Here is a 27038-nt window from a genome sequence, read left to right as displayed (position 1 = left end):
TTGGGGCCGGCTCACATAGACGGGCGCCTGCCAACCTCAGCCGTGCCTGGTGCCTCTTTCCTGTCCCAGCCACAGCCCGATGCGGCTCCTGCCGCCGACAGGCAACCGCCTACCCGCAACTTTCTTCTTCAGCTTAGCGACTGGTGCAGAACAGCGACACCTCCCTCCCACCCAGGAGATCGGCGCGGGTTGCTGCTTTGTGTGCACGGAAGCTGCCAGCCACCTGGACACGGCGCGGCTGCTGCAGCGGGGCGCTTAACTGCATCCCTGGTTCCTCGCACCATGAACCTCCCCGTGACTCCCACTGGCCGGAGAGCTGCTCTTCTGCCGCTTTGTCTGCTCTTCCTAAAGACCTGGGTGCCAGTGCACAGCTACCTCTACAACAACCGCTATGCCGGGTAAGTCCGCTTCTAACTCTCCCTGCACTACTGTTTGCATTGGGATTGATGAGCTCCTGGACTTGTCCTTAAAGGTTAGGGTGGTCGGTTAAACACCCCTATTTACTAAAACAATCACCACCATCCACAAAATACTCAGATCGCCTTTTTCTTTCTCCTCTGAGATCCAGCCATACTAGCTGTAGGAATCTGGCTATTCCCCTCTCCCCTCCTCCCCCCATTAACTTTTTGGCTTACACTGAGTCTTAAATGCATTATGCACTAGTTCTTTTTCTTGGTAATATCACACACACACACACACACACACACACACAAATATGAAGGATGCTACCTCCAAAGCAGTAGGTTTGCACGAATATGACCAGTCTTTTACACAGAGGATTTAAAAAAAGAGGCTGCATTTTTATTCTAAACCAATGGAAGTTTGCATTTCTTGTAAAAGTGAATACAGATGTTTTCTGAAACTCATTGAAATGGTTAAGAGAAAGTTAAATAATCTTACTGAATGCAAAAAAAAATTCAAATCCAAAACATCCAGGGAAAATGATTAATTTTGCTATAACAGATTTTGGTGATATTTTTACATTATTTAATATTAGATCTTTGCTCATTTAAGAGTAATCTCTGTGTTAGAAAGGGACAGTATGGTCTACATATCAGTGAAAGACTGTATAACATCATTGGGCCCTGGATGTTCTTACTATGCTAGACTTTTCAGTAAGTACATAGATAGATAGATAGATAGATAGATAGATAGATAGATAGATAGATAGATAGATAGATAGATAGATAGATAGACTTTTTGTAGAATAGATCTTTATTAAGTATTTGACCAAAATAATGTTATCATCAATAGATATGGTAACATCATCCATTTCTAACCAAAGATAGGGTGATTGCTAAACATAGGAACCACTAGAAGCAAAATGGTGTATGTTCAACAGATAGTATAAAATTCATTAAAACTGATCTGCAAATTTCTTAATCAGCACAAGTAATCCTGGAAGTAAGAACTGTATTACCACTTTTATTTTATTAAAACAGATTAAGCACATTAATTCCACTGCTGAAACCACATTCACTGAAGTTTAAAAGCTGTACCCTAGACTACAGAGAATGGCTGGCTATGGGAACTGGTAACGTGATATGAAGCCTTTCACCTCTAGGTCACCAGGAGTGACAGAAAGTACTTAACATGTGACAGCTGTTTTGCTGTCTCAGGCCAATTGTCCCTGGGGTACAGGCATCAAAAAACAAGCACTCTTGTTGGCAGTATCAGAGAGGGATGGACAGGGAGATGGAATTCCCCTCTGACAACAGGATCCTACAATAAGCTGTGTGTGGGTGCCGGGTTCCACCCACATGGAGCTCACTGAAGGATTTATGGCTCTCTGTGGCCTCAGCCATAGAAGTGATTGTCTTTACCTTATGGCTGTACTGCATTTGTTTGAAGATAACTAGGGAGGAGTTCAGTTTCCCAGTACTGTGAATCTGGCACCTTTCATGAGCACCAGTTGTATATATTATAATATATTGAAAATGTCTGTCTATATCTTCTAGGCTTAAATGAGACAATCAAGTTGAAACAGTCAATTAAAAGAGAAAGCTGTAGTTTCAGGTACTATTAGGCTTGGCATGCAAGTCAATTTATAAGTCAAATAATGTCAATTAACTGTCTATTATTTCTTTATCATAATAAATATTGTCAGATATTCCAGCGAGAATGCCCTCATATAGGCAGTGTGTCTTTCTGAGTACATCATGGCCCCATTCTTTCATTTTTTAGAAGTTAAAAAAATGTGAAAAACAATAAAATGGAGTTAAAATAATTCAGTTAAGTAAGTTGTGTTTTTCAATTCGGCATAAGTATCTCCCCAAACTAAGCCTATTGAAAACTACAAGTCTTATTGTTGTTATTGTTCAGTAAATTAGTGCTTTAAACTATTTGACCATTTTTACATTACTTGATGAATATTTGACTGGTCAGTTAACCAAATATTTTTGGAATGGTGAGATGCCAAACCCTAAGTATTATACCTTACCCTAACTCCCTCTGCTAATTGTGCTTGTGAAACCACAACATTTTCTTAAGTGTTTTGTTGTTGTTGTTGTTGTTTTACTTCTTCTCCTGGTGCTTTCTGAAAGACTCACACAAACAACTATCTGCATCATATGGCCCCTATCCTGCAAACTACTTCACACAGCAAGACCCTGGAATATGGTGCTTCATACAGAAGTCAGCCCAATACTGATAAGCTAACAGGATCTGGGTGTACGCAACAAACGTGGTGAAATTTCCTAGTCACAAAGTGCTGTCAAATGCAAGGGCAAACAAACTAGAAAAATAATTTTCCCTGCTACTTTCATTTATACTAGTCATAGGTGTTACTTGTGACAATAGTAAGTTTAAAAAAAAATCAGACATAAGATTTTTCATATTGAAAAGATCCCTTCAAGATGCCAGGTATCTCTTGCACTTCTCAACAGGTCTTGGTCCTGGCCAGAAATCGCTTTATTTCACTATAATCTGGAGTTCAGAAAAGATCAAACAGCTACACAGAATTGCAACAATTGAGCAAGTGTGACTATCATTACTGAACTTGTTGGCAGCCAGAGAAAACAAGAGGCCAGGGATTAGTGAAGTGCTCTGAAGAACAACAATCAAAAAGGGACACAGTTTTTCTCTGATCACTGTAAAAAGGGATGCTGCCAACCCCAACCCCTCACTTTCTTTTAAAGAAGTTTATCAAGCTAAAGTATTCAGGTACCTATAGTATCCTGTCATCATTGCAGTATCTAGGTGATAGGCACAGCTTTAAATGTAACAAATCCGTAATTGGGGCTTGAGGATAAAAACCCTCTTTTTAAAAATAAAAAGACTTAGTTTGAGGCAGGAGCACTAGTGCTGCTCTGGGGATGGCTGTAGCAGAACTCAAAGCAGCACCAAGAGACAGGAAGGCAATTGCAGATGTTCAGGTGGGACTCTGACCTATAGCTGCTGATATTCTCATATGCTCCTTTTCCTCACACCCTCAAAGATGTCAAGGGAAACAGACAGGGAGGGAACAGAATGGAGTTGCAGACAGGTGTAGGAGAGGAGCAGCTGTTGTTGCCAAAGAACAGAAGGACTTTCTAATAGCCACTGCCACTTGGGGAAAGAATCAGCTCCTGTCAATGGGTCAAGGCCTGTTAAATCAAAAGGTACATCCCCACTTCCTCTGCAAAAAAATCAGTTCACTATCTTTCCTAGTTCAGCTCTACTTGCTACGTGGCATTTGTGCAAATTCCCCCTCCTCCCGCAGCAGCTGTGACACTACCTTTCCTACCCATTATGCTGCTCTGAGGAGTTCTGCTACAGTTATTTCCAGAAGAGTGCTAGCAATCATGCCTCAAACCACCCAATGGAGGCATGGGCTGAAAAACTGAGGAAACTCATCCATCAGCTAAAGCATTTTGGGGGTTTAACCCCAAATGGCAATTGGGCTGTTGGGTGTTATAATTAGAGTTCACTAATTTCAATAGAAGTGCGAGGCCCAGAAAAAATGACAATTACACATACCAGTTGCATTGCAACTGATAATTTCCAATTTTCTTGGCTAGCTACATGACATATGTTCTCAGATTCATAAGTAATTAGGTACCTACAGAGTCTAAAAATGATACTGAGGCAGACAACAGGTAGGAGAACTTGAAAAGAAAGAGAAGAACTCTTTAAAACCAGAAATATGACATGCATAGACATGGCTATAGTGCATCACATTCCATGAACTTTGCTTATTTCAGATTGGTGTTATTAATTATTCCAGGTATGCATAATCATGTCTTGCAGATGAACAGCAGCTAGCAAAATTAGGAACATTAAGTCAAAGTTCAGATAGTTTAATGAGTATTACATTTATATACTATGATATAGTGCCTCTATTCTCATGGTGCTTTACACACAATAGTTGGGGTACTCCTCCCTCTTATGGAAAAAGGCATGAAAGGAGATCCTGTTGTTGAAGGTGGGACGGGAAGCGAACAATTCCCTTTGTGCCTTTTTTTCCAAATTTTGTAATCCGAGGGCAAATGGGGGGGAGGGGAAGGGTGGTTTGTTTTGTTATGTTTAAAACACACAAAAAGAAGTCACAGTGGCTCAGTTATGTCCCAAATAACCATGTTTACCATCTATACACAAACATACAAGCTACATACATACTGTGGCTTTGGCAACTTCTAAATCATAGAACACTGAGCACAGCTAGAGAGCTTGCACAGTACTTAAAGCATCCCCTTCTAGAAATCTGGCCTCAAAACCCACTGATTTCCGAGATCAGCCTGGATCTCTGGGATCCACAATGGTTCTGGGAGCTCTAGGCCCACTCTGACTCCTAGCAACATGGCTCAGATTTTTTAATGTCTTGTCATCTGAAATTCCCATACACTGTAAGTTGCTTAGCATTCAGTTTATCTCCTGAAGGATAAAAGGTGGAATCCGTACTGCCAAAATTTGAAAGTCTTGCTCCTTTAAGTTTAAGCATTTCAAATGTGATGCTTAATCCATGAAAATTTCCCCTCTAACTAAAAAAGATATTGGATTAGATCAACCTTTTGGAGAATTTTTAGCTGTGCTTTCCCTCCTTTGCACTGTAATTTACATAACTGGTCAGAATACAGTGCAAGTAGGTTAGGGAAGTCAAAGCATTATGGTCTTCCACAAAGAATGGTTCTTTAGGAAGTATAAGATCAGATCCCACTGCTCTTCAAGTGTCCCATGTATATAATTATATACGAAAAAGGAATATAAAAAGTTTAAAAATGTAACTTTCTATACGTGGTACTGAGCACAACAATTAAATATGCATTTTTTGCAAGAACAAACAAGTACATGACACTTTCATGATGAGTTTTAGTTAAAATTATCTAGAAAATAGAAACCCCTTGTTTTCATAACCCCCAACCTTGAAAAAGCAGCAAAGAATCCTGTGGCACCTTATAGACTAACAGACGTTTTGGAGCATGAGCTTTCGTGGGTGAATACCCACTTCCTCAGATGCATGGGTGGGTATTCACCCACGAAAGCTCATGCTCCAAAACGTCTGTTAGTCTATAAGGTGCCACAGGATTCTTTGCTGCTTTTACAGATCCAGACTAACACGGCTACCCTCTGATACTTGTCCCCAACCTTGAGGGATCCACCCTTAGCACCAAATCCAGCAGCCTCCACTCTCACTCTGTGGAAAACAGTAGCAGCAGCAGGAAGAGTTCATAGGGGGCAGACTATGGCCTTCCCTAGAGCAACTAGCACTAGTTGCAACCAAGTCAAGCTGTTGCAACCATACCCCAGAACTTGGACATAAGTTCCTAAATCTCATTTTCCTAAATTACATCGTGACTTTGAAAATTTTGCCCCACATCTTCATGTGTGTTTGTACAGCACCTACCGCAAGCCCCTTGCAAGGGAATAATTCTGAGCCCTACTGTAATATAAATAAATGTTTGTATTGAAAAAAAAATCAAATGTCCAAGTCTCTCCCTGTCAAGATATGAATAATTCCCACTGAAGACAATGGTTGTTACTTGTATCCTGCAAGAGAAGAAGAGCACCCAAGGATGAGCAAGTTTCTTTGCAAAAATCAAGGGGTTTGAGACACAGGCATATGGAAAGAGAGGGAAATAAAATTCTACACTTTTTCCATACGTTTGGTATACTGGCCAGCTGTGGTGAAATAAAATCCTACTGCACGATCAACATGAACAGAGTTTGCCTGAAATCCTGACATCTGTAAAAATCAACAGCCACCACAATCAGCATAAGGCAGCCGTTATGTGGCGGCCAGAGCAGACCTTACACCAATTCCAGGTGGGTACCAACAGGACCCTCAATCATTTGAATTTCACATGGTACAGAACAACTGATTGATTGGTCTAGTGCAGGCAAGGCTCTAGAACCACATAGTTCGGGAAATTATAGTTTGTGACTGATATCCTCAATGAAAGATATTATATAAATACAGTAAATACAAATAATGCGTTCTCAATATTTTTGAGTTAAATCTCATTATACCCATTTTGCAGAAGTTGTACCTAGATAATGTACTTCCTGCCCAATCCTGTCCCTTACACAACATTACATCCATGAATATAAAAAAATCTCTATTCCTTTGTATTAAAATTTAATATGTTTAATGATATCTACACAATAAAAAAGCAAAGAATGAAGAAAGAAATCAATATGTTGTCATAGTTTAGTGATCTGTCAAATAGTTACAGATTAATATAAGCAAAACTAATATTTATGACTATGCAGATGGCACTGGAAATTGAAAGCATACAGTTAGCTCTGTTCCAACAGCATATTTTATTTTTCTGCCAGGCAGGAAATAAAGACAGATAATTTCCCCTGCAGTGTAAGTCATGTGTACACCCCCTATCTCACCAGAACCCGCACACACATTTTTTCCTCTTCCCCTTCCAATTAGCCTATAATTTTTTCCCTATCAATACTGATTTTCATTCAGAATGAAATTTTCAGGGAATCCTACATCCTTTTATTTCAGACCAAAGAAGCCTACAGTTGCCAAAGTGAGAGCAGACACCTGTATAAGCACACATCAGAACCTGTCCTGAAATTCTGCTGCAGGCAAAACTCCCACTGAACTCAGTGGGAGTTCTCCTGGTCTCAGATCTGCAGGAGCAGGCCTGTAATGAACAGAATTCTGAAGACAGTTAAGCCTGGTCCTGCAATCCTCATTCTAGCAAATTTATTCTTGACTTCAGAAGGAGTTTTGCCAAAGTAAAGGACTTCACTGAGCATAGCTGAGTGAAAGTGTCTGAGTTTGATCTCACATTGGTGTTACACCAGTGTGACTCCATTGATTTCAATGGAGTTTCTCCTAATTTATGCTGGTGCAAATGAGATCAGAAGCAGGGCTTAAGTATGCAGAGTTCTCAAAGGAAGCATCACCAAAGATGACTCTATAAGTACTTTGTCCCTCACTCCAAAGATCCCAAAGCACCTGAGGAGATATGAGCCTTTGGACTCAAAATGAAAAGCACCCTCAGATCAGGCAGCAGAGCTCACTAAAACGGAAGGGGGATAATATGTTCCATTCATTCTAATACATACACCTTCTGAGTTTGCCAAACAAGGAGGAAGGCAGGCAACCATGCTGCATTTTGTTAAACTGAAAACCAGACATTTTGCGCCATCCGACAGCAGCAAAATTGCCTGAGCAGTTGGGGTGGGGTATGGCCGAGGCTGACATATGGTAGCAGGCATGGTGGAAACATGCGATACTCATTTCTGAAGCGTAAGTAAGGGGCCACTGCTGAACACATTGCTTTTGCCAGTGTCCTCCCTCAACACATTGAATGATTTGAGGAACCAGGATCCTCTGGAGGGCATAGTGAGAAACTGACCCCAGTAGTACATTTATTTAAAGGAATATTGTATTGTGAAGTTATTCAGCACTACTGCATATTGTTGCACTGTGTGGCACTTCCCAAGAAGAATAGCACATGTGCTGATAATGTCTTCCTGTATTGTTTTTCTAAAGCTTCTAGAACACTTGAAGGACTAATGTCACTTTTAATGGAGGCATGACAAAAACAGAATAATCTGTCACATCAAAACATTTTTCTTCTGTGTACTGTATCCTAAAAATGGCTTTACAAAGTGAAACTATTGACATAAAAGCGGATGCTTGCACACTGTACATATGGTTTGTAATAGTAAAGTTATTCTGCAGCAGCAGCGTTTACAGTTTGCTATACCAAAACTTCAAGAGACATTACAAACAGCTCACAGCACTTCAATAATACAGTCAGCAGTGCCACACAAATGACTCATAAAGAAGGGCAAACTAGTGTGTCTTTGGCTTTGATTTAGAGGAGAATTGGACAGCACTAATGATCAGAGTGGTCCCTGGGTATTAAACGGATGAAGTAACAACTTGGTAGCAGGGCACATTTCAGATACAAGACAATACAACAATACAGAGCAGGGTTAGGCAACCTATGGCACAGGTGCCGAAGGCGGCACACGAGCTGATTTTCAGTGGCACTCACACTGCCTGGGTCCTGGCCACCGGTCATTTTAATTTAATTTTAAATAAAGCTTCTTAAACATTTTAAAAACCTTATTTACTTTACATACAACAATAGTTTAGTTATATATTATAGACTTAGAGAAAGAGACCTTCTTAAAATGTTAAAATGTATTACTGGCACGTGGAACCTTAAATCAGAGTGAATAAATGAAGACTTGGCACACCACTTCTGAAAGGTTGCCGACCTCTAGTACAGAGGAAGTCTTTGTGTTGTGCACACATTGTGAGGAGTAGGTAGAGTGCCTACTAAAATTGTGTACCAGAGATGGGATTTCAAATGTATACATCATGGCTACTTCATTTTTCTCCCCCAAAGTATTAAAGACACAAATCTACTTTAAAAACAAAACAAATAAACTATTCCCCTCCCACTTAAGTTAACAGAAGAGTCCCATCATTTCCATAAGAGTCGAATAGAGCCCTAATCTCCGTATACAAGAGGGGAGGAAGACTGGCGAGGCAGGTGAAAAACGTCCACTTTTTAGAAGCCCTGATGACCAAATGTCATTTATTGATTTACTAGAATGGACAAACACCTATGAAACCTGCCACCAGGCACTAGTGTAATATGAGAAGAATGTGCAAGATCATAACCCTAGAAAAGTTACTCCTGTGTAGGAATGGGGGAGTCCAGGACAACACCCAAGCCTGCTTTACACTTAATCCATAGCTCTGAGCACCGTAGGAATGCTAATCCCCTATGTAAATGCAGCTAAGTCGATAGGAGAATGTTTCCGTCAACCTAGCTATCGTCGCTCAAGCAGGCAGTGTTCCTACAGTGATGGAAAAATCCCTTCCATCTGGGTAGGCTGCATCTGTACAATGGGATTATGTTGGCTTTGCCACAGCATTGTAGCTATGCCAGAAAAGTCCTCATAGTCTAGACAGGACCACAGTCCAGATGTGTGGGATTCTTGGGTAAGAGGAGGTAGGTTCTGCAGGGGGCACACTGCACAGCTAGTGTCTGCCCTTCTCTTGCCCTTATATTACAGAGACCAAGCGCTCTGACCTTAGAGGAGCAGATTTTTATATAGATTGATTGCCTTGTCCGAGTTCTCTCTGAGGCCGGGAAAGGCAGAAGCTATTGCCTGTGGACACCATTTTGAATCATGCAAGGAAGAGGGAGAGTGCTCCTAACTATGACTTCACAGAGAACCCCCTGGTGTTTGAAATGCAGCTTTGTAGATTACAATCAATAGAAACCCAGTAATAAGGACATGTTTAAACTACAGGCACTACAATGGTATAGCTACAGCACCATAGCTATGCCATTGGAACCCCATAGAGTAGACGCAGACTACAGCGACAGAAGAGGTTCTTCTATTTCAGTAGGAATTCCACCTCGCCAAGCTATGGTGACTGGAACAACGGAAGCATTCTTCCATCAATCTAGCTGCTGTATCTAGACCAGGGGCTAGGGCAGCAAAGCTACAGTGCTCAGGGGTGTGGATTTTTCACAGCCCTAAGCACTAAAGCTACATCAACCTAAGTTTTAAAGTGTAAACCAGGCCTAATTAGTACCAATACTACTAATGCACCTTTACATGCTAGGAGTCTTTCTAGCAGTTTGCAGACAGGGACGCAGTGCTGTGAAATAATTCAAGATGGAGGATCATAAAGAATGAGAAACTAACTCTGTGCTCTCTCTAACTCTGAGACACATTTGTTCTTTGTCATTTTTCCTATCTAAAGACAGTTATCTGTGCTGAAAGTATGTTAACTTCTGTGCATGCAAAAATAGTTCTTTGAATCTGACAAACATTGTTCACATGAATGGCACCAGTTCAGATGGCCAGAATATGCTCGGGTTTCCAATCAAAAACAAAACACGAGACAAAAACATTCTTGTAAGCCTGACTAGGTAAGGCCCTGACAACTAGTCCCAGTTTTCAAGGATAAATTGTCACATTATATGTGATCAAGGCAAGCAAGATTCAGCATTTTAAAAGGTTCATCCTATTAGTGATAACATTTACCAGCTTTCAGGTTTATCTAAAGTTACTGAAATATTGGTAGATAAATTGCTAAATGATCAGTGTCTGTTAAAAAAGGACAAAGAATTGTATGAACTGGGGGGAGTACAGGCATGTTACCAGGATGACCCACTTTGGCAGCAACACTGCAGAAGAAATAATTATCAAGATGTACGCCACAATTAATAGTTCATCCATCCTGTTTGGAAACATGACTTCTTCAGGACGAAAAACAGCTCAAGCTTCAGAGAAACAAAGAAAGAATTTTTAAAATTCACTGTTGTAAAAAGGACTTTACTGCTTGCAAAGATACCTAAATAAATGGCCACACTAAAAGAGGGTAGTTTTTAAAACTTATCAAATTGCAAGTATGGTATTTATCTTTAGACCATGTGCAGTAAAGTACCAGATGTTACACAAGGAATGTCAGAGCAAGACAGGTCCATAATGCCCAAGAGGAACAGTCAAATGCTCTCTTTTAGTAGAGTTTTCTTGCTTGTAAAAACAAGAAACTTTGCATTAAATACAATAAACACCAGCAGATACATTCAAGACTTGATTTCCTATAGCCTGTGGGGTTTTTAGTTCTTTGAAGCTTTCTTTTCATTATTGCTAACATTGCATAGAGAAAAAAAATGTCTGAGAAAGAGTTTGTGATGGAACCTTTAAAAACTGTTAGCATTCTTAGCTTTTGATAGCCCCAACTGACAGAAGTGTGGCCCATTGGAGAGAGTACTGGACTGGGAGTTAAGAAACTAGTGTTCTCTTCCTAGCTACACCACTAATTTGTGTGAACCTGGTCAAGTCACTTCACTTTCCATTTTGGAAATGGAAGCACAGGGAACAGTACACTTTTCCTTCAATGTGGAAAGATGAAAAACATCACTGTATAAAAGCTAATGTTATCACTACATAATTGGCTTGTTTTTATGCATACTGGAATTTTTTTGACAGTTTATATATCTGATGCATCCGACGAAGTGGGTATTCACCCATGAAAGCTCATGCTCCAATATGTCTGTTAGTCTATAAGGTGCCACAGGACTCTTTGCTGCTTTTACAGATCCAGATTAACACGGCTACCCCTCTGATACTTTATATATCTGGAGTATCTAGAGGGTAAAGTCTGTTTTTCCCTGAAATTTTGAATCAGGGTAATTTGTTTAGGGACATAATAGGGAATAAGGTCCTTTGACAGAAGACTGGACTAGACGGTTTAATAGATCTCTGTAGCTCTAATTTTTTTATTTCAGTGCAATCCGAGATCACACAACCATTAACAATTTGTATCAATCCTACCAAACGTACACTAGTGTATGCATGTTATCTGGGCCTCTGCACTTTTATGTATTGAAATGATTGCACATGGAAATAAATTCATGGGCCTATGTTAACTGGCCATTCAAATAAATTCATTTATTATTAATTGAATTTTGTTTATTATTCATTTATTATTAATTGAATTTTGCTTTAGCACCTAACCTAATAATGCAAATAAGCACCACTGCTGTATGCCAGGTTTTGACATTGTGTAATGTATTGCTACATGTTATTCTTTAGTGGAAAGTCATGTACTGCACACTTTCTCCCAAATATTCACTTTATAGTTTTCTAAATCATTCCTTTAGCCATGCGGAAGGCAGCTGTCCTCCAATGGGACAAATTCTGCAGCAACCTTCAAGTTTAATATTAATCACAGCTTTGTGTAATACTATAAGAGAACCTGAACAATTGTCTTTGTGTGAAATTTCCTCCCCCTCTTAAGGTTTAGACAAGTCAAATATGGCCAAATAAGATCTAACCCAGTTTACCAAAAAACCACACACCAGATACACACTGCATCATTTCATGTTAGGCAGGGAACAAACACATGGGAGGTGCTATTTGTACGATCAGCTGGGAAACCAGCAACAGTGGTAGTGAAAGTGAATATGCTGCTTGAGGACAGATCTTTTGGCAAATAACATCTCACTGATGGAATGTAGTTTCCCTCATAGTGATTTGCATCAATAATTATTTCACAGAAAGCTTCTGCTCATTTTCTCAGTTGTCATTTTCAAAAGACCTTACTCTCAGATTAGTGGCTAGGCAGGTGGTAAACTGAGATTACAGCCTGCTGTGAAAAAGATGCTCATTTTATTGTTACCCATTCAGTCAATCACCACCCCATTTGTTTGCCTCATCCATCTCCCATCTTGTTGTAAACTTAAATTGTAAGTCTCTTTGGCATATTTCTGTATTACTACTATGTGTTTGATCAGAGTATTGCGCTACTGGGATTTGTTATTTTATGTCCCCTACAAATAAATAAATCATATTCAACCCTAATGATGGTTATTTTGGACAAAAGAGGTAGGCCAATCAATGACAGTGTTTTGCCTAAGACGACAAACTTATTAATACCAATTATTTCAATTTTGGATTTTGTTTTTAAAGTGGGATGGAAAACAACAAATACTATGCAAAAATCTCTTTATAATTGTCTAATCGGTTTGTTTAAAGACCCAGCAGCCATCTCTACAAGGACCTTACTATAAGAGAGGGAGAGAGGAAGAAACCAAACTGTATCTGAAATAAGTTAGTGGTTTCCATCCTGTGGATAGTAGACTAATATTTGCACTGAGCTTGGTAGTCTTAGCAGAGATACTAAGATGATTTGAATGGACATGGATGGGATTCAAACAGCTGGGATGTGATTACACTTTGTGCTGGCACCTCTCTGAAGCTACAGTGTCAGTCTCCAGAATCTCAGCTTCCTTTTGCACAAAAAGTAGGTCTTTAGCTGCTATGGTTGTGAAGAAAATGTGTACCAAGTGTAACTGATGCAGAGGTGAGTCAGCAGAGAGCCAGGACAATAGCGCTGAGAGCAGTAAAATGCCTGTTCATCTCAAGGAAGTGTTAGTTCGGATGCCCAGTGCTGTTAGTTAACAAATGTTGACATTTAACTTATTTCAATACCCATGAGAAAGGAGGTCACTGATCTACACAATCTACTGTGAACAAGGTCTCATTTTGGTGCCACAAATAGATGGTATTAAGAGGATATTGCCATTTAATTTTGGGGAGGAAAAAGAACCTGGCCCCAGAAAAGTAGTAGAGCCATCGGCATATTTCAAGCCCCACTGAAGGGGAGCCAAGCCATACACGTGATCATATTTTAAATGACTGCACTTTGAGGGATATTTTGTTTTGGCACCTCACATGTGCGGGCTTTACTTTGTGGACAGAGCTTAGAAGAGCACCATTGCCTTCTCTCCCCTCCTCCCAAGTCTGACCCTTTAGACAGGGAAACTGAATTATTTCTAAACTAAGTCAGGGTTTTGGCATAGTGGCAGAAGTGTGGGAGAAAGTAATTCTATCGTTTCCTACACTGGACTTGTTCTATGGATCACCGAAGACATCAGGTACGAAGGTAATGAATCTAGCACCACCTGTGGATTTTTGTCATAAGAGGGTATATTTTAAACCTTCCAATTTGTAAGCTAAAAGATATACAAGAGCAACTTGCATACAGAAGGTTAAAATGTATAGCTGTTAGGAACTGGGACATAGGCGGTCTGGCCTAGTGGTCTGAGCAGGAATCAGGTCTAGGGGGCAAAGCATGCATCCAGGTCAGGGAAGGGGTCAGAGCCAGAGTCAACTGCCAAATACTAGAGCCAGGGAGTACAACCAGAGTCAGGATCAGGAATTGAAGCTGAGGATCAGAGGTGGGGTCAGATACCAGATGCCAGAGCCAAAGGTGGAGCTGGAGTCAGATGCAGGAATCAGAGCCAGTATTGGTAGACGATGGTCAGGAGCAAGGTGAAAGGGAAGGAACTGGAGGAAGGTGAAGATCAGGAGCAAGTTGGGAGCTAGGAGTGAGGAGCTGGCCAGGGGTGAGGCAGGAGTCAGGAACAAGGTTGGATAAGGATTGCAGAAGGCAGGCAAGAACAAGGTCCAATGTGGCAGTAGCAGGAAGTTTGCACAGTTGTTTGAACACCATTTCTGTGTACTCTCCGCACTGTCTGCTGTGCCTGCTGACTGGCTCCAGAAGAGCCAGCCTCTGACATCTATGACTTCCATCCCTCTGAGTTTTTGGAGCCTCCTTTCAGTCCTAATCTCAACTTTAATTTTCAAAATACAAATATATTGTTTCACCAGCTGGAGTACTAGTAGGACAACCTGGACACAATGCAGATATGGAAGGGGAGCTTTACCAGTGAAATCAGAATCAGGCCCTACATGTAGAAAATTTCTTAGTAATACATTTCTTTAACTAAGTAAACTCATGAATATCACATCTGCTTAAGCGCAAACTATTATCCCTTGACACTGCAAGTAATTTGTCTTATGAAAAGGTTTAAAACAAAAATCAACGACCGGCCATTATGATCTGGCTGCTTGTTTGTTTGGTTTGGGTTCTTTTAAAGTGAAAGACTAAGGACATGTATTATGTTGTAACTTTCCAACACCTATTAGATGCAGTTCTACAGTCCTCACTCCAACAAAACTCTATTGAATACATGGACTTTTTCCTGTGTAAGACCCACAGAGCTAGTTTGTGCAAGTTTTTTTCATGTAGGATATCCATTGACATAAATGGGAATTCATGCAGAACCCCTACAGAATCAGGGTCAAAGACAACAAAGCTTCCAAAAATGAATTACTGCTAAAAAGAGTAAAGGACACCTAGAACCTAGTGTTTTAGTCTTATCCTCAGAAGAGTTTTTTAAAAGTTATTTTCCCTTCAAGCTTCTAATTTTGCTGTTTATTCAGGTAGAATGAAAAGCTTTATTGACTTATTCTTTGTTTCTTGCCACTTCTGAAAAAAAACACAGAAATATTGTTTTTCTAGTAGAGAAAATGCAGATATGGATTCAAAAATATGAATTACTTAGAGGCAAATTATCTCAGCAAATTCAGGTTCTGGTCAGTTGGCCATAATCATGAATGTCTATCCAAAGGCTATAAAATTCTCCAGTCAATGGGACTGGTATGCATTTTAATTCAGCCTGTGACCATGGTTACTCACCGTCACCACATTATATATATTTTAAAAAAGAAAATCTGGCCACAGGGGCAAACTTTATTAGACCAAATCAGAAAATTTCACAGGTACCATGCTGCAAATAACTCCCTATAAATTAAGCAATACTGGTAATAGACATCAATCCACTGAAGCCCAGAGCACCATTTGAAGTAGAATGTGTGTCGCTTCAGAGCATTTTTCATTTTACCAAAAAAAAATAATCAAGGATTTTTGCAACCTTAAGCATACACATTTAAAAAAACTAGATCAGAAACATGTTGATGAACATGGTAGCACACAAACTGTGGCAAGTTGTTAATGCCTCAGTGTATTGCATTCCTTTTCCTCCCTGGGAGAAGAATTAGAGAACTCAGAAGCAAAGATTCAGTACGTGGCAGAGAGTCTTACAGCCGTAAGACATCTGGTTCTTTGGCAGCCTACACAGGCTTTTGTCTTGTCAGCTCTAAATTAGCCGTTTGAATCTGCCATATGCTTTAATTGCTGATGGGCCCTCTGGACTGCCATGTGCTGCTGGTTGCCATTGCTTTAAACATTTACCTATTAGTCTTATCCAAAATGGGAGAGGTTTTCTGCAAAGGCAGAGTCATATCTTCTGGCCAGAACATTTCCTGCTTCCCCCCTCTCCCCACAAAACATAATAACCAGAGATGGGCAAGTTAAATGCTAAATTTGCAATGTAGTAATAATCATGATCCAGAATACTGTATTTCCAAATATCAATGAAAAAGTATTAATCTCTTGCAGATATTCGAGCAGAGCTTTCAGAACAATGGTTAGAGGGAAATTTCACAGATGCACAAGAGCATTCTAGCCAATCAGATACTGAATTTAACTTCTTAGTCACATGGCTCACTTAGGCCAAAATTTGTCTCTAATTTTACATGTCCAGCTTGATTTTGAGGAGTACTGAATGATCTGAAGCCATCTGGTGCTCAGCAACTCTGAAAATGAGGCCTTAAATGTCGAGCTGGGCCACCAAAAACCAGAGACCACTTTTAAATATTTTGACCCAAGTCATTCTGCAGTTGTTCTTTACTTGTTTGGGGGGTAGATAGAAACAAGTTGGTGTGTTTAGAGGCATGGGGGGAAAATTGCATAATTTCTTCCTTGATATCTTTATCTTATCAATTACACACAAACAAAAAATGCACTATCCTGTAGTTTTTTTATCTGACTGAATGTTTCCAGCCATCATTAGAATACCAGCACCTCTGAATACAAATATCCAAACACAGTTATTCACCCATCCACAAGAGCCACTGACCTTGTATCTTCTTTTGTTGCACTTCATCTTCATCTGAAGATGGATCTTCAGAATTAAAGTGCACAGGCTGAGGCACAAATGACTCTCCAGACCACAGTTGCCAATTTTCACGCAGTAAATAAGCACCCGACTTTCACATTAAGCCAAAAATCAAGCTAATCCCATTTCAAAACAAGGCAATCCCTAAGAACCCCAACACTCTATGTGACTAGATCCTCCTAGCATGTAGTCTGGGACAGTGGTGGGCCTGCTGTGCACCCCGACTCTCTCCCCTCTTTGCCCCGGCTTGCCCCTTGCCTCTGCTTTCCCTCACCCCCCGTCCCTACTTGCCAGGAGCCGATCAAAATAAAGAAGCAACAAGATACAACAAGCTACAAGCCAAACAAGCAACAAGCCAAAAACTAGCCAACAAGCAACTCACAATCCAATTAAGCCAAAAACAAGTCCAATTTATGTGGTTTTTTTCCCCGCAGGTTTGGCATGTCTGCTCCAGACTCTACAAAGTCATTCAGTGCAATCCCAGTCATTTTAGCTCAATCACAACTACATACTAATATAATGCTGACATTTAAAATTAAACGTATGTGTGACTCAGATATAACCAACACAAGTCCCAACAAATGAAAAGAATCATACTAGAAGGGACAGAATCATTGAAAAACTTTTCAGTTTTTTAATTGTTAAATACTTAACTAAAAAAAACAAAAAATTAGGGACACAGAAGTTTAAACTAAAAATCTACATCTCTAACTATAGGGAATTTTCTTTTCTCTTAGAGATCCTTATAAGTTATATTCTGTCCTAGTTATCTCATTAAAATATTTTGAGCTGTTAAAGGAAAATACTCCATCAGATTCATTGGCATTCACTCAGAACTATAACAATTCACATACAATTTTAATGTAAAGCTGACAGCGCATATTTCATTCACTTGAGTATGTTCAGACTTTCTTAGCATTCGGATTTCACCACTCCTATTTGTTAACCCAGTTCTCTATGAACAAAACAGCTGCCAACTAGAATTTGTCAAAAACTTGCACTCAAAAGTTTGGGAAAAATGTCTTTTCCACAAAATGGAACTTTCTGTGAGGAGATTTTATCAGTTTTCCATTCAGAAAAGAATTCAGTTTTCAAAAGCTGAAGAAATTACAAATATTTAAAAACAAACTAAAAACAACAAAAGCACAACTAATATTGACAAAACTTTTTTTTTTGTTTTCACTGAAAATAAAATACATTTCCTGACCAGTTATAAGACAAACCAGAGCGTGGCTCAATTATGAGGTAAAACTGTACTTCCCTGTTTGTAGGTTGTGCTTGTCAGGAATCAGTGAGAAAATAGCTTTTCACAAACAATTCCAGGTAGAGTATCTTTAGATACAGACTGTCTAACCTAATGAGGAGGGCTTTAAACTAGGTTTGACAGGGGCAGGAGACAAAAGCCCACAGGTAAGTAAAAAACATAGAGGGCAGAATCTAGGTGTGCATGGGCAATCATAGCACAGACAAAGGAGAGACAAGAGAAACTATAGAGGGGAAAGCAAATCAGTATCTTAGAGTCTGTATACTAATGCAAGAGGTATGGGGAATAAACAGAAAGAACTAGAAATACTAGTGAATATACAAAACTGTGACATAGTTGGCTCAGAGATTTGGTGGGATAATACACATAACTGGAATATTGGTATAGAAGGGTACAGCTTGCTTAGGAAGGCCAAGCAGGGGAAAAGGGGAGGAGGTGTTGCCTTGTATATCAAAGATTTATATACTCGGACTGAGGTTGAGATGGAAATAGGAGGCAAACCAGTTGAAAGTTTCTGTGTAAGGATAAAAGGGGTAAAAAGGTAATGTCATGGTAGAGGTCTATTGTAGACCACCAGGAAGAAGAGGTGAATGTGGCTTTTTATTAAAGCAACTAATAAAAGCATCAAAAGCACAGTACTAGCTGGTGATGGTGGACTTCCACTACCCAGACATCTATTGGGAAAATAATACAGCAAAGCACAGATTATCCAACAAGTAGTTGGAATGTATTGGAGACAATTTTTTATTTCAGAAGGTAGCTAGCAGTGAGGTTGTTCTAGATTTGATTTTGACAAATACGGAGAAACTGGTTGAGACTTTGAAAGTGGAAGGCAGCTTGTGTGAAAGTGATATGAAATGATGAGTTCATGATTCTAAGGAATGGTAGGACGGAAAACAGCAGAATAAAGATAATGGATTTCAAGAAGGCAGACTTTAGCAAACTCAGGAAATTGGTAGGTAAGATCCCATGGAAGCAAGTCTAAGGAGAAAAACAGTTTGAGAGAGTTGGCAGTTTTTCAAAGAGACATTATTAAGGGCACAAGAGCAAAATATCTCACTGCATATGAAAGATAGGAAGTGTGGCAAGAGACCACTGTATCTTAACCAGGAGATCTTCAATAACCTGGAACTCAAAAAGTGTCATACAAAAATGGAAAGTAGATCAAATTATGAAGATGAATATAAAAAACAAACACAAGCACGTAGGGACAAAATTAGAAAGGCCAAGGCACAAAACAAGATTAAACTAGCTAGAGACATAAAGGGTAACAAGAAAACACTTTACAAATACATTAGAAGCAAGAGGAAGACCATGGAGAGGATAGGCCCATTACTCAATCGGGGGGAAAGGCAATAAACAGAAAATGTGGAAATGACAGAAGTGCTAAATGCCTTTTTTGCTCCTGTTTTCATCAAAAAGGTTAGTAGAGCTCAGACATCTAACATAGTGAATGCCAGTGAAAATGAGGTAGGATCAGAGGCTAAAATAGGGAAAGAACACTTTAAAAATTATTTAGACAAGTTAGCTGCCTTCAAGTCACCATGGCCTGATTAAATGAATCCTAGAATACTCAAGGAACTGACTGAGGAGATATCTGAGTCATTACGATTATCTTTGAAAACTTCTGGAGGATGGGAGAGATTCCAGAGGACTGGAAGAGGGGAAATATAGTGCCAATCTATAAAAAGGAGAGTAAGGACAACCGAGGGAATAATAGACCAGTCAGCTTAACTTCAGTACCAGGAAAGATAATGAAGCATATAATCAAGCAATCAATTTGCAAGCACCTAGGACAGGGATCAGCAACCTTCAGAATGTGGCACACCAGGGTACACCCTGTGGTGGGCCAGGCCGGTGTATTTACCTACTGCATCTGCAAGTTCAGCTGATCAGAGCTCCCACTGGAGGCAGTTCACCACTCCAGGCCAATGGGGGCTGCGGGAAGCAGTGCAGGCCGCGAGATGTGCCGTGGCTTCTCACAGCCCCCATTGGCCTGGAGCGACGAATCGCAGCCAGTAGGAGCCGCAATTGGCCGAACCTATAGGTGCAGCAGGTAAACAAACTGGCCTGGCTCAGCAGGGGGCTTACCCTGGTGGGCTGCATGCCAAAGGTTGCCAGTCCCTGACTTAGGAGATAAAAAGATAAGTAACAATCAATATGGGTTTGTCAAGAACAAATCATGTCAAACCAACCTAATAGCTTTCTTTGAGAGAGTAACAAGCCTTGCGGATAGCTGGGAAGCGGTAGATGTGATATATCCTGACTTTAGTAAGGCTTTTGATACTGTCCCACATGACCTTCTCAGAAACAAATTAAGGAAATACAACCTAAATGGAGCTACTATAAGGTGGGCGCATAACTGGTTAGAAAATCGTTCCCAGAAAGTAGTTACCAGTGGTTCGCTGTTAAGCTGGAAAGGTGTATCAAGTGGGGTCCGGCAGTGATTGGTTGTGGGTCTGGTTCTGTTCAATATCTTCATAAGTGATTTAGATAATGGCATAGGGAGTACACTTATAAAGTTTACAGATGATGCCTCAAAGCTGGGAGGGGTTACAAGTGCTTTGGAGGATAGGATTAAAATTCAAAATCATCTGGACAAACTGGGGAAATTGTCTGTATAGGATGAAATTCAATAAGGACAAATGCAAAGTACTCCACTTAGGAAGGAACAATCAGTTGCACACATACAAAATGGGAAATGACTACCTAGGAAGGAGTACTGCAGAAGGGGATCTGGGGGTCATAGTGGATCATAAGCTAAATATGAGTCAACAGTGTAACACTGTTGCAGAATAAATAAATAAATAAAAACGCAAACGTCATTCTGGGATGTATTAGTAGGAGTGTTGTAAGCAAAATATGAGAAGTAATTCTTCTGCTCTACTCTGCACTGATAAGACCTCAGCTGGAGTATTGTGTCCAGTTCTGGGTGCCACCTTTCAGGAAAGATGTGGCCAAATTGGAGAAAATCCAGAGAAAAGCAACAAAAATGATTAAAGGTCTAGAAAGCATGAGCTATGAAGAAAGATTGAAAAAATTGGATTTGTTTAGTCTGAAGAAGAGAAGACTGAGGAGGGACATAACAGTTTTTAAGTACATAAAAGGTTGTTACAAAGAGGAGGGTGAAAAATTGTTCTCCTTAACCTTTTAGGCTAGGACAAGAAGCAATGGGCTTAAATTGCAGCATGGGAGGTTTAGGTTAGACATGAGGAAAAACTTCCTAACTGTCAGGGTAGTTAAGCATTGGAACAAATTGCTTAGGGAGGTTGTGGAATCTCTGCCATTGGCGGTTTTGAAGAACAGGTTAGAAAACACCTGTCAGGAATGGTCTAGTTGTTACTTAGCTCTGCCTTGAGTGCAAGGAACTGGACTAGATGAACTACTGAGGTCCCCAGGGCTAGATTTAGGGGAAGGTGACCCAGGCAACTGCCTGTAGTGCTGGGCTTGGGGGGCAGTGGACTCAGGGTGCTGGCATGAATAAATACAGATTTGCATATCTTAGCATATAAATATACCATCTTATATGACAGGGATAAATCATGGATGCAAATCGTGCATCAAAGTCGTGAAATGGGCTACAAATGCATTAAAAATAAAGGTATTGAAAAGTTTAACAAATGGAGGTGGTGGGACACCAAATACAGTCCTCACCTGGATTGCCATTTGGTCTAGGGTTGGCCCTGGAGGGCCCCTTCCAGTCCTGCACTTCTATATACACAGCTTTAGAGGTTTGAGAGATTCTCCACAAGGAAACATGTTCTTTGGAATTTGTATTATACCAATTTTTAAAACAGCATTAGAAAGAGAAATCGCTTAAGGAACATATGAGATCAGGAATTATAATGCTGAATCAAATCAGTAGTCCATCTAGTCCAATATCCTATCTTCCACAGTAGCCAATACCAACTACTTCAGAGTAAGATGCATGAAAGCCTGCAGTGATGGAATAATGTGCCCATAGGGAAAGTTTCTTCCTAACTTCCAACAATCAGTGCCTGGTTTTTGTCTTGAATCATGAGAATTTATATACCTGCCAGGCTTCTTTGAAGTGGTGTAAAACCCTTTCTATTGTGATAAGGTGTTTTTGTTATCAGTATAAATATTAAATCAATCAGTGACTCCTACTAACCTCTTGGCTTACCTGAGGCCACTCTAACTTGTTGCAGGGACCAAGACAGTTTCTCTGGCAGCTCTGGGCATCAGAGGACTACAAAGTACTAATGAAGTCTTCAAAAGTAGAGGTTAAGTGGTGCTTAACCCTTACACTATCCCCCTGCACATGGGTAAGTTTCACCCATCGTGCGCGTATTTATTTAAACCTGCAAGCACTGAAATGAATGGAGAGCTATGTATTTCAGCATGCACGTGTGCGGCCATACTCATACTTGGGCGCACATTAAGGGCTCATCTCGCAAAGATTTAAACTCAGTGGGACTACTTGTGTTTAATTTCAAGTACATGTAAATATTTGCATAATCAAGGCTATAGTTTGGAGGACCATACCAATAAATTGATTTTAAGCATGCTGATTTCATAATGAGTAACAGATTACAGTAGTTTCTAATTGAAATGCTTTCAAGTTTAGCAATGCACACATTCTTCACTGAGGATTACAGACATGCCATATTGTAAAGTTTAGCTGTTTTCAAGTTACCCACGTGTGTGGAGAAGTGAAGGAAGAGAGAGAGAGAGAGAGAATGAATACTTTTTTTCGAGTACAAAAAGTGCATTTTCTTCAATCTGTCCAAAAAGACCCAGATCACTGACCACAGTAGTTAATTCCAAATGTAAATTTTAAAGAAAGCTATAGGCAACTAGTAAAGAGATTTAGCCCTCGGTTCTACAAACATTTATGCATGGTACTAAGTTTATGTGTTAACTCAATAGGATTATTCACATGTGTAAAATCATTCATGTGCATAAATGTTTACAGGATAGGGGCCTTAGAATGGAATGATTGTGTTAGGGTTAACTATAGTATCAGCAAGATACTTAAATAAGGACAGGTTTAAGTTGTGCTGTGTGTATATATCATTTGTAAAATGGAACTGAATGAACATTGGAGACATATGAGCTCAGTGTTACAGATAAGAAGAGAAGAAACAGAGCTAGTTTTGTGGCCACGTGAATATCACAACTATGGAAACCCAGTTTTGTTTTTTAATGGAGCAGGAGCTGACTGATGGGTAGCTGCAGAGGGTTGACTATGCTACAGCTAATGAAAGTAACCCCTGAGCTGCCAATTGGCTGTTTGCAGCTGAATTGGCTCCTTCTCCCAGATAGTAATGCAGCCTCCTGCCACAAGGGGAGCCAAGTAATCAGGGAACACTTATCTTGCGGCAAAGAGGAACCATCATGGCCCCAAGATTCTCATTCCCCCCATCTCCAAGCCCAACAGCTTGGGCTAGGGGGCTCTTATACTTTCACCCACCTCTTCTCTGAGTGACAACCGTATCCTTCCTTAACCAGAGTGCCCCAGAGCCAGAGGGCAAGAGGCTCCTGGTATCTAGTACTGAGTCTCAGCTGTCCTGACCAGCTCAGTGTACCCAAACTCACTATTGTCATAACCTGTATCCAAAAGGTGTCACATAAGGTGTAATTTGCAAACTGGTAACACACTAGTCATTAATATTATTGCAGGGTGTATGTACAGGTGATACAGAAAGATTTATAAATGGGCTTGACAAGGAGGGCTTAAGTCACCCCACTCCAGACAAAGAATGTGGTTCCATCTGCTTGAATGTGTCTCCAATGTAAATTGAGCAAGGAGAGACAGTGAAAGTACATTTATAGAAAAGTTAAACAAAACCATCAAACTAGCAAGTGAGGAAGACGACCTCTTAACGGTCATGACAGGGGGAGGAGACTGCAAAAATTAACATGGCATCAGCTCCCCAGTGGACATGGCAAGCTGAGCCCCCTGGTGGGCTACCTGGCTTCGAAAACAATGAAAAAACTTAGAGAATATAAGCAGAGAGGAAAAGCCATTTGGGCATCCTTCACCTGTAGAGTCATAGACCTTGTCTACACTACAACTTACTTTGGTATAGCTTAAGTCACTCAGGGGTGTGACTAATGTCCGCAGGAGAGCTCCTTCCACCAACATAGCTACTGCCTCACATGGGAGGTGGAGATATTAAGCTAACAGGAGAGCCACTGGTGGTGCTATAGTGTAGATGGAGCCACAAACCAAGCACTTTGATCGCTCTACTGGGTCCTGGCCAAGAACTGCCAGGCTGGAACAGCAGCTGGGGTGAGAAAGTTACTTTGAACAAAAAACCTCTAAGTTTGTTAAGTTAGGTTTTAGTCTTAGAAATGTATTTTTACTTTTTTGTTTGTTTGTTTCTATCTCCAGTCCTTCTACCTAGTATTACCTACATACCTGTTCTTTGTTTATACACAACCTTATTTTATTTCACACCCCTCTGAGTGCAGTGTTTCATACTGAAGGGTAAAATCCTCAGCCAAACTAACAGTACTGTCTCCTTAAAGAAACAGCGAACTCAGTAAGGTTTGAGAGTGTGAGGTGGAAGGGGCTGAGCATTGCAGAGGAGAAGGTTTGGGGGAGACTTGGGGAAGGGCTGTTGGTGTCATCCTTCAAAAAGTAACCAGGCTGGTGGATGCCAGGATAAGGGCATTTTGCTGTGAGCAGACAGCTGGTGTCAGGCCTCTGAGCCAAAGGTGCACAGCACAGAAGCACCCAGGGTTACATGGCAGGCAGTGACACAAACCCTTACTGGCCTGGGTGAACCCCCAAATGGTCACAATGGTCTTCTCCCTTTGTCCCAAGAATCTCTAAGTTCTAAAGTCAGCCACACAGGAATAAATCCAAACTATATGTCAGAAAGCATCTTTTCCCACTACTCTGTTAAGCAAGATACCAGGATAGATTGCAAAGGCAAAAGAATGAGGTCATTAGAGAAACAGTTGAATAGGCTCCTGGAGGAATGTCATACCAAAAATAACAGATATTGATGGGCCACTAGTATCCTTCAGTGATCTAAGATTTCCTTTTTTGTTGTTCAGACAGATTCTAACAGCTTTACCCGACTACCAGTCCACCAACTACAAAGGCTGCACCCTCTTCCAAAAGGGGCTTAAGTCACCCCACTTCACTACTGAAAGTGACTGTGCAGTGTCTAAACTGAGGTGGTAGTTTTAAAGGAGCTGTGTGGCCTAATGTGGATGTTTCATGTTAGAGCTCTGTTATGAAGCTCAGTTAGGGAATAGCAATGGGACCAGGGATCCCTTCAAACCACATACAGATGGAAATGGATTTAGAGCACTCCCTTCCTTCACTCAGGATCTCCATACTACCACTTTCTCTTGTGAATAAGGGTGAAGACCCTCCACACCATAAAGCCTATCTAGAGTAAGGAATATATCTATACTGGCAAGACTTTTTCCTTTTCCATAACTTGGTGGGAGTAGTAACACTCCGCTTGAGTTGTGGGGTGGGAGAAAGAGTATGTAATCCTGTACAGAGAGCTAGGATGCCAGCTATCCAGCAGCACTACGTTCCTATTTTTATTTTTGGTCTTGGAGAGTCTTTTGGTCTTTGCTCTGGGTAGGTTAGCTTACTGCATAGCCAGCAAACACAGCCTCCTTGAGATTATCTGGCCCAAAGCATAGTGGCCCCTATTTTCCACTGCCTTGCACCTTGTGTAGCCATTTACAGTTGTGTAAAGTGTTACCACTGGTATGATTGGATAGGTTCATTTGCACAGATGTATATGTCTGCACAGGGCAAAGGAGAATCAGGCCCAATATTTTATTTTAGCTAGATATGACCACATGCTTCTATGGTATCCATGTATTAAAAAAATTTTTTTTAAATCACACTTTTAGTATTCAGTGCAATATTGTTTGTCTTGCATTCACTTACAATAGATCTCTTTTTCACCTCTCCCTTTTAAAGAAAAAACAAACCCAAACAAGCCTCTAGAAGTTGTATCTGAGTCACAGCTGAGAGCAATGTGGTGGGGGTATTCTTCTCCCGCATAACAAGAGTTGTCTATGACAGGTTTTAACTTTTGAAGTCACTATAACTGGAATCAAGTTACCACCAATAAGTTAATGAAATTTAAAGACATGTTCCAACAGTCCTAAAAATTTATTGAAATTGGGTTGAAGATTTAAGAGAAGATACAGACTTGCCTGAGCTTGGCAGCTTCACATTTATAAACCGAGCACAAGTGTTCACAGCTTCTTGTCTGGGAGTGGAGGGTCAGAAATCCCCAACCACAAACTATTCAATGTTCTTGTTCAGGCTACTTCAGTTGCCGCTTTTACATCCCATGCATTTGTTCTAGGATTTCATAGGCAAAGAGGACAGATTTTAGATTTCCTCCTCACCAGTCTGAAAACTACTAAAAAAACCATCATACTGGTTTATTGTTGGAGTTGTCACAGAAGGAGAATTCCCTATCCAAGGCACTGGGTTGAGGAGTGACATTGAAACTCTTATGTTCAGCGCCAAGAGTAACCATAATACACTGGCAAAGTGTGGGTGACATCACTCTTTAGTGACTGGTTCACTAGAGAAAGATGGCCTATTACTGTTAGCAGCCAATGAAGTTTCTAATTTTGATCAAGGAATAGTGGGCCATCCTTTGGCTCAGTAGGGCCCAACTTCAAACCCTGCATAAGGAGACAGGAAAAGGGAGCAGGAGGACTTGTTACATTAGCACATTACTGCGAGGCCAAAATTTGTCTCATGTACAAAGCCAGCCTTTGTGCTCCTGCAGTTCCTTTTCAAGCAGCCAAATTCAATTTCTTTACTTTGACTTAATAATTATATCAAGCATCACATATATCAAGCATCACATAGGTAAACCTACATTTGAAGAGCATGTGTGTTACAATAGTCTAGCCAGCATCATGGGGGAGAGGGAGAGCTCAGTGGTTTGAGCAATGGCTTGCTAAACCCATGAGGGGCCATTTAGGGAACTGTGGTAAAAATCTGTCTGGGGATTGGT

At 40.4% G+C, this 27038-nt stretch overlaps 1 protein-coding gene across 1 annotated transcript in view; it reads left to right on the top strand.

The window, feature by feature from the left end:
• The first annotated feature begins 282 nt into the window (after window positions 1-282).
• CPA6 (carboxypeptidase A6) overlaps window positions 283-27038 on the top strand; it is a 121229-nt gene continuing 94473 nt past the window's right edge. The window contains exon 1 of the mRNA XM_030553241.1: window positions 283-398. Within this exon, the coding sequence (XP_030409101.1) occupies window positions 283-398 (116 nt within the window). The remainder of the gene's footprint in view (window positions 399-27038) is intronic.

Source organism: Gopherus evgoodei, chromosome 2, assembly GCF_007399415.2.
Source record: "Gopherus evgoodei ecotype Sinaloan lineage chromosome 2, rGopEvg1_v1.p, whole genome shotgun sequence".
NCBI classification, from domain to species: domain Eukaryota; kingdom Metazoa; phylum Chordata; order Testudines; family Testudinidae; genus Gopherus; species Gopherus evgoodei.
This window is presented reverse-complemented; position numbering and strand designations above follow the sequence as displayed.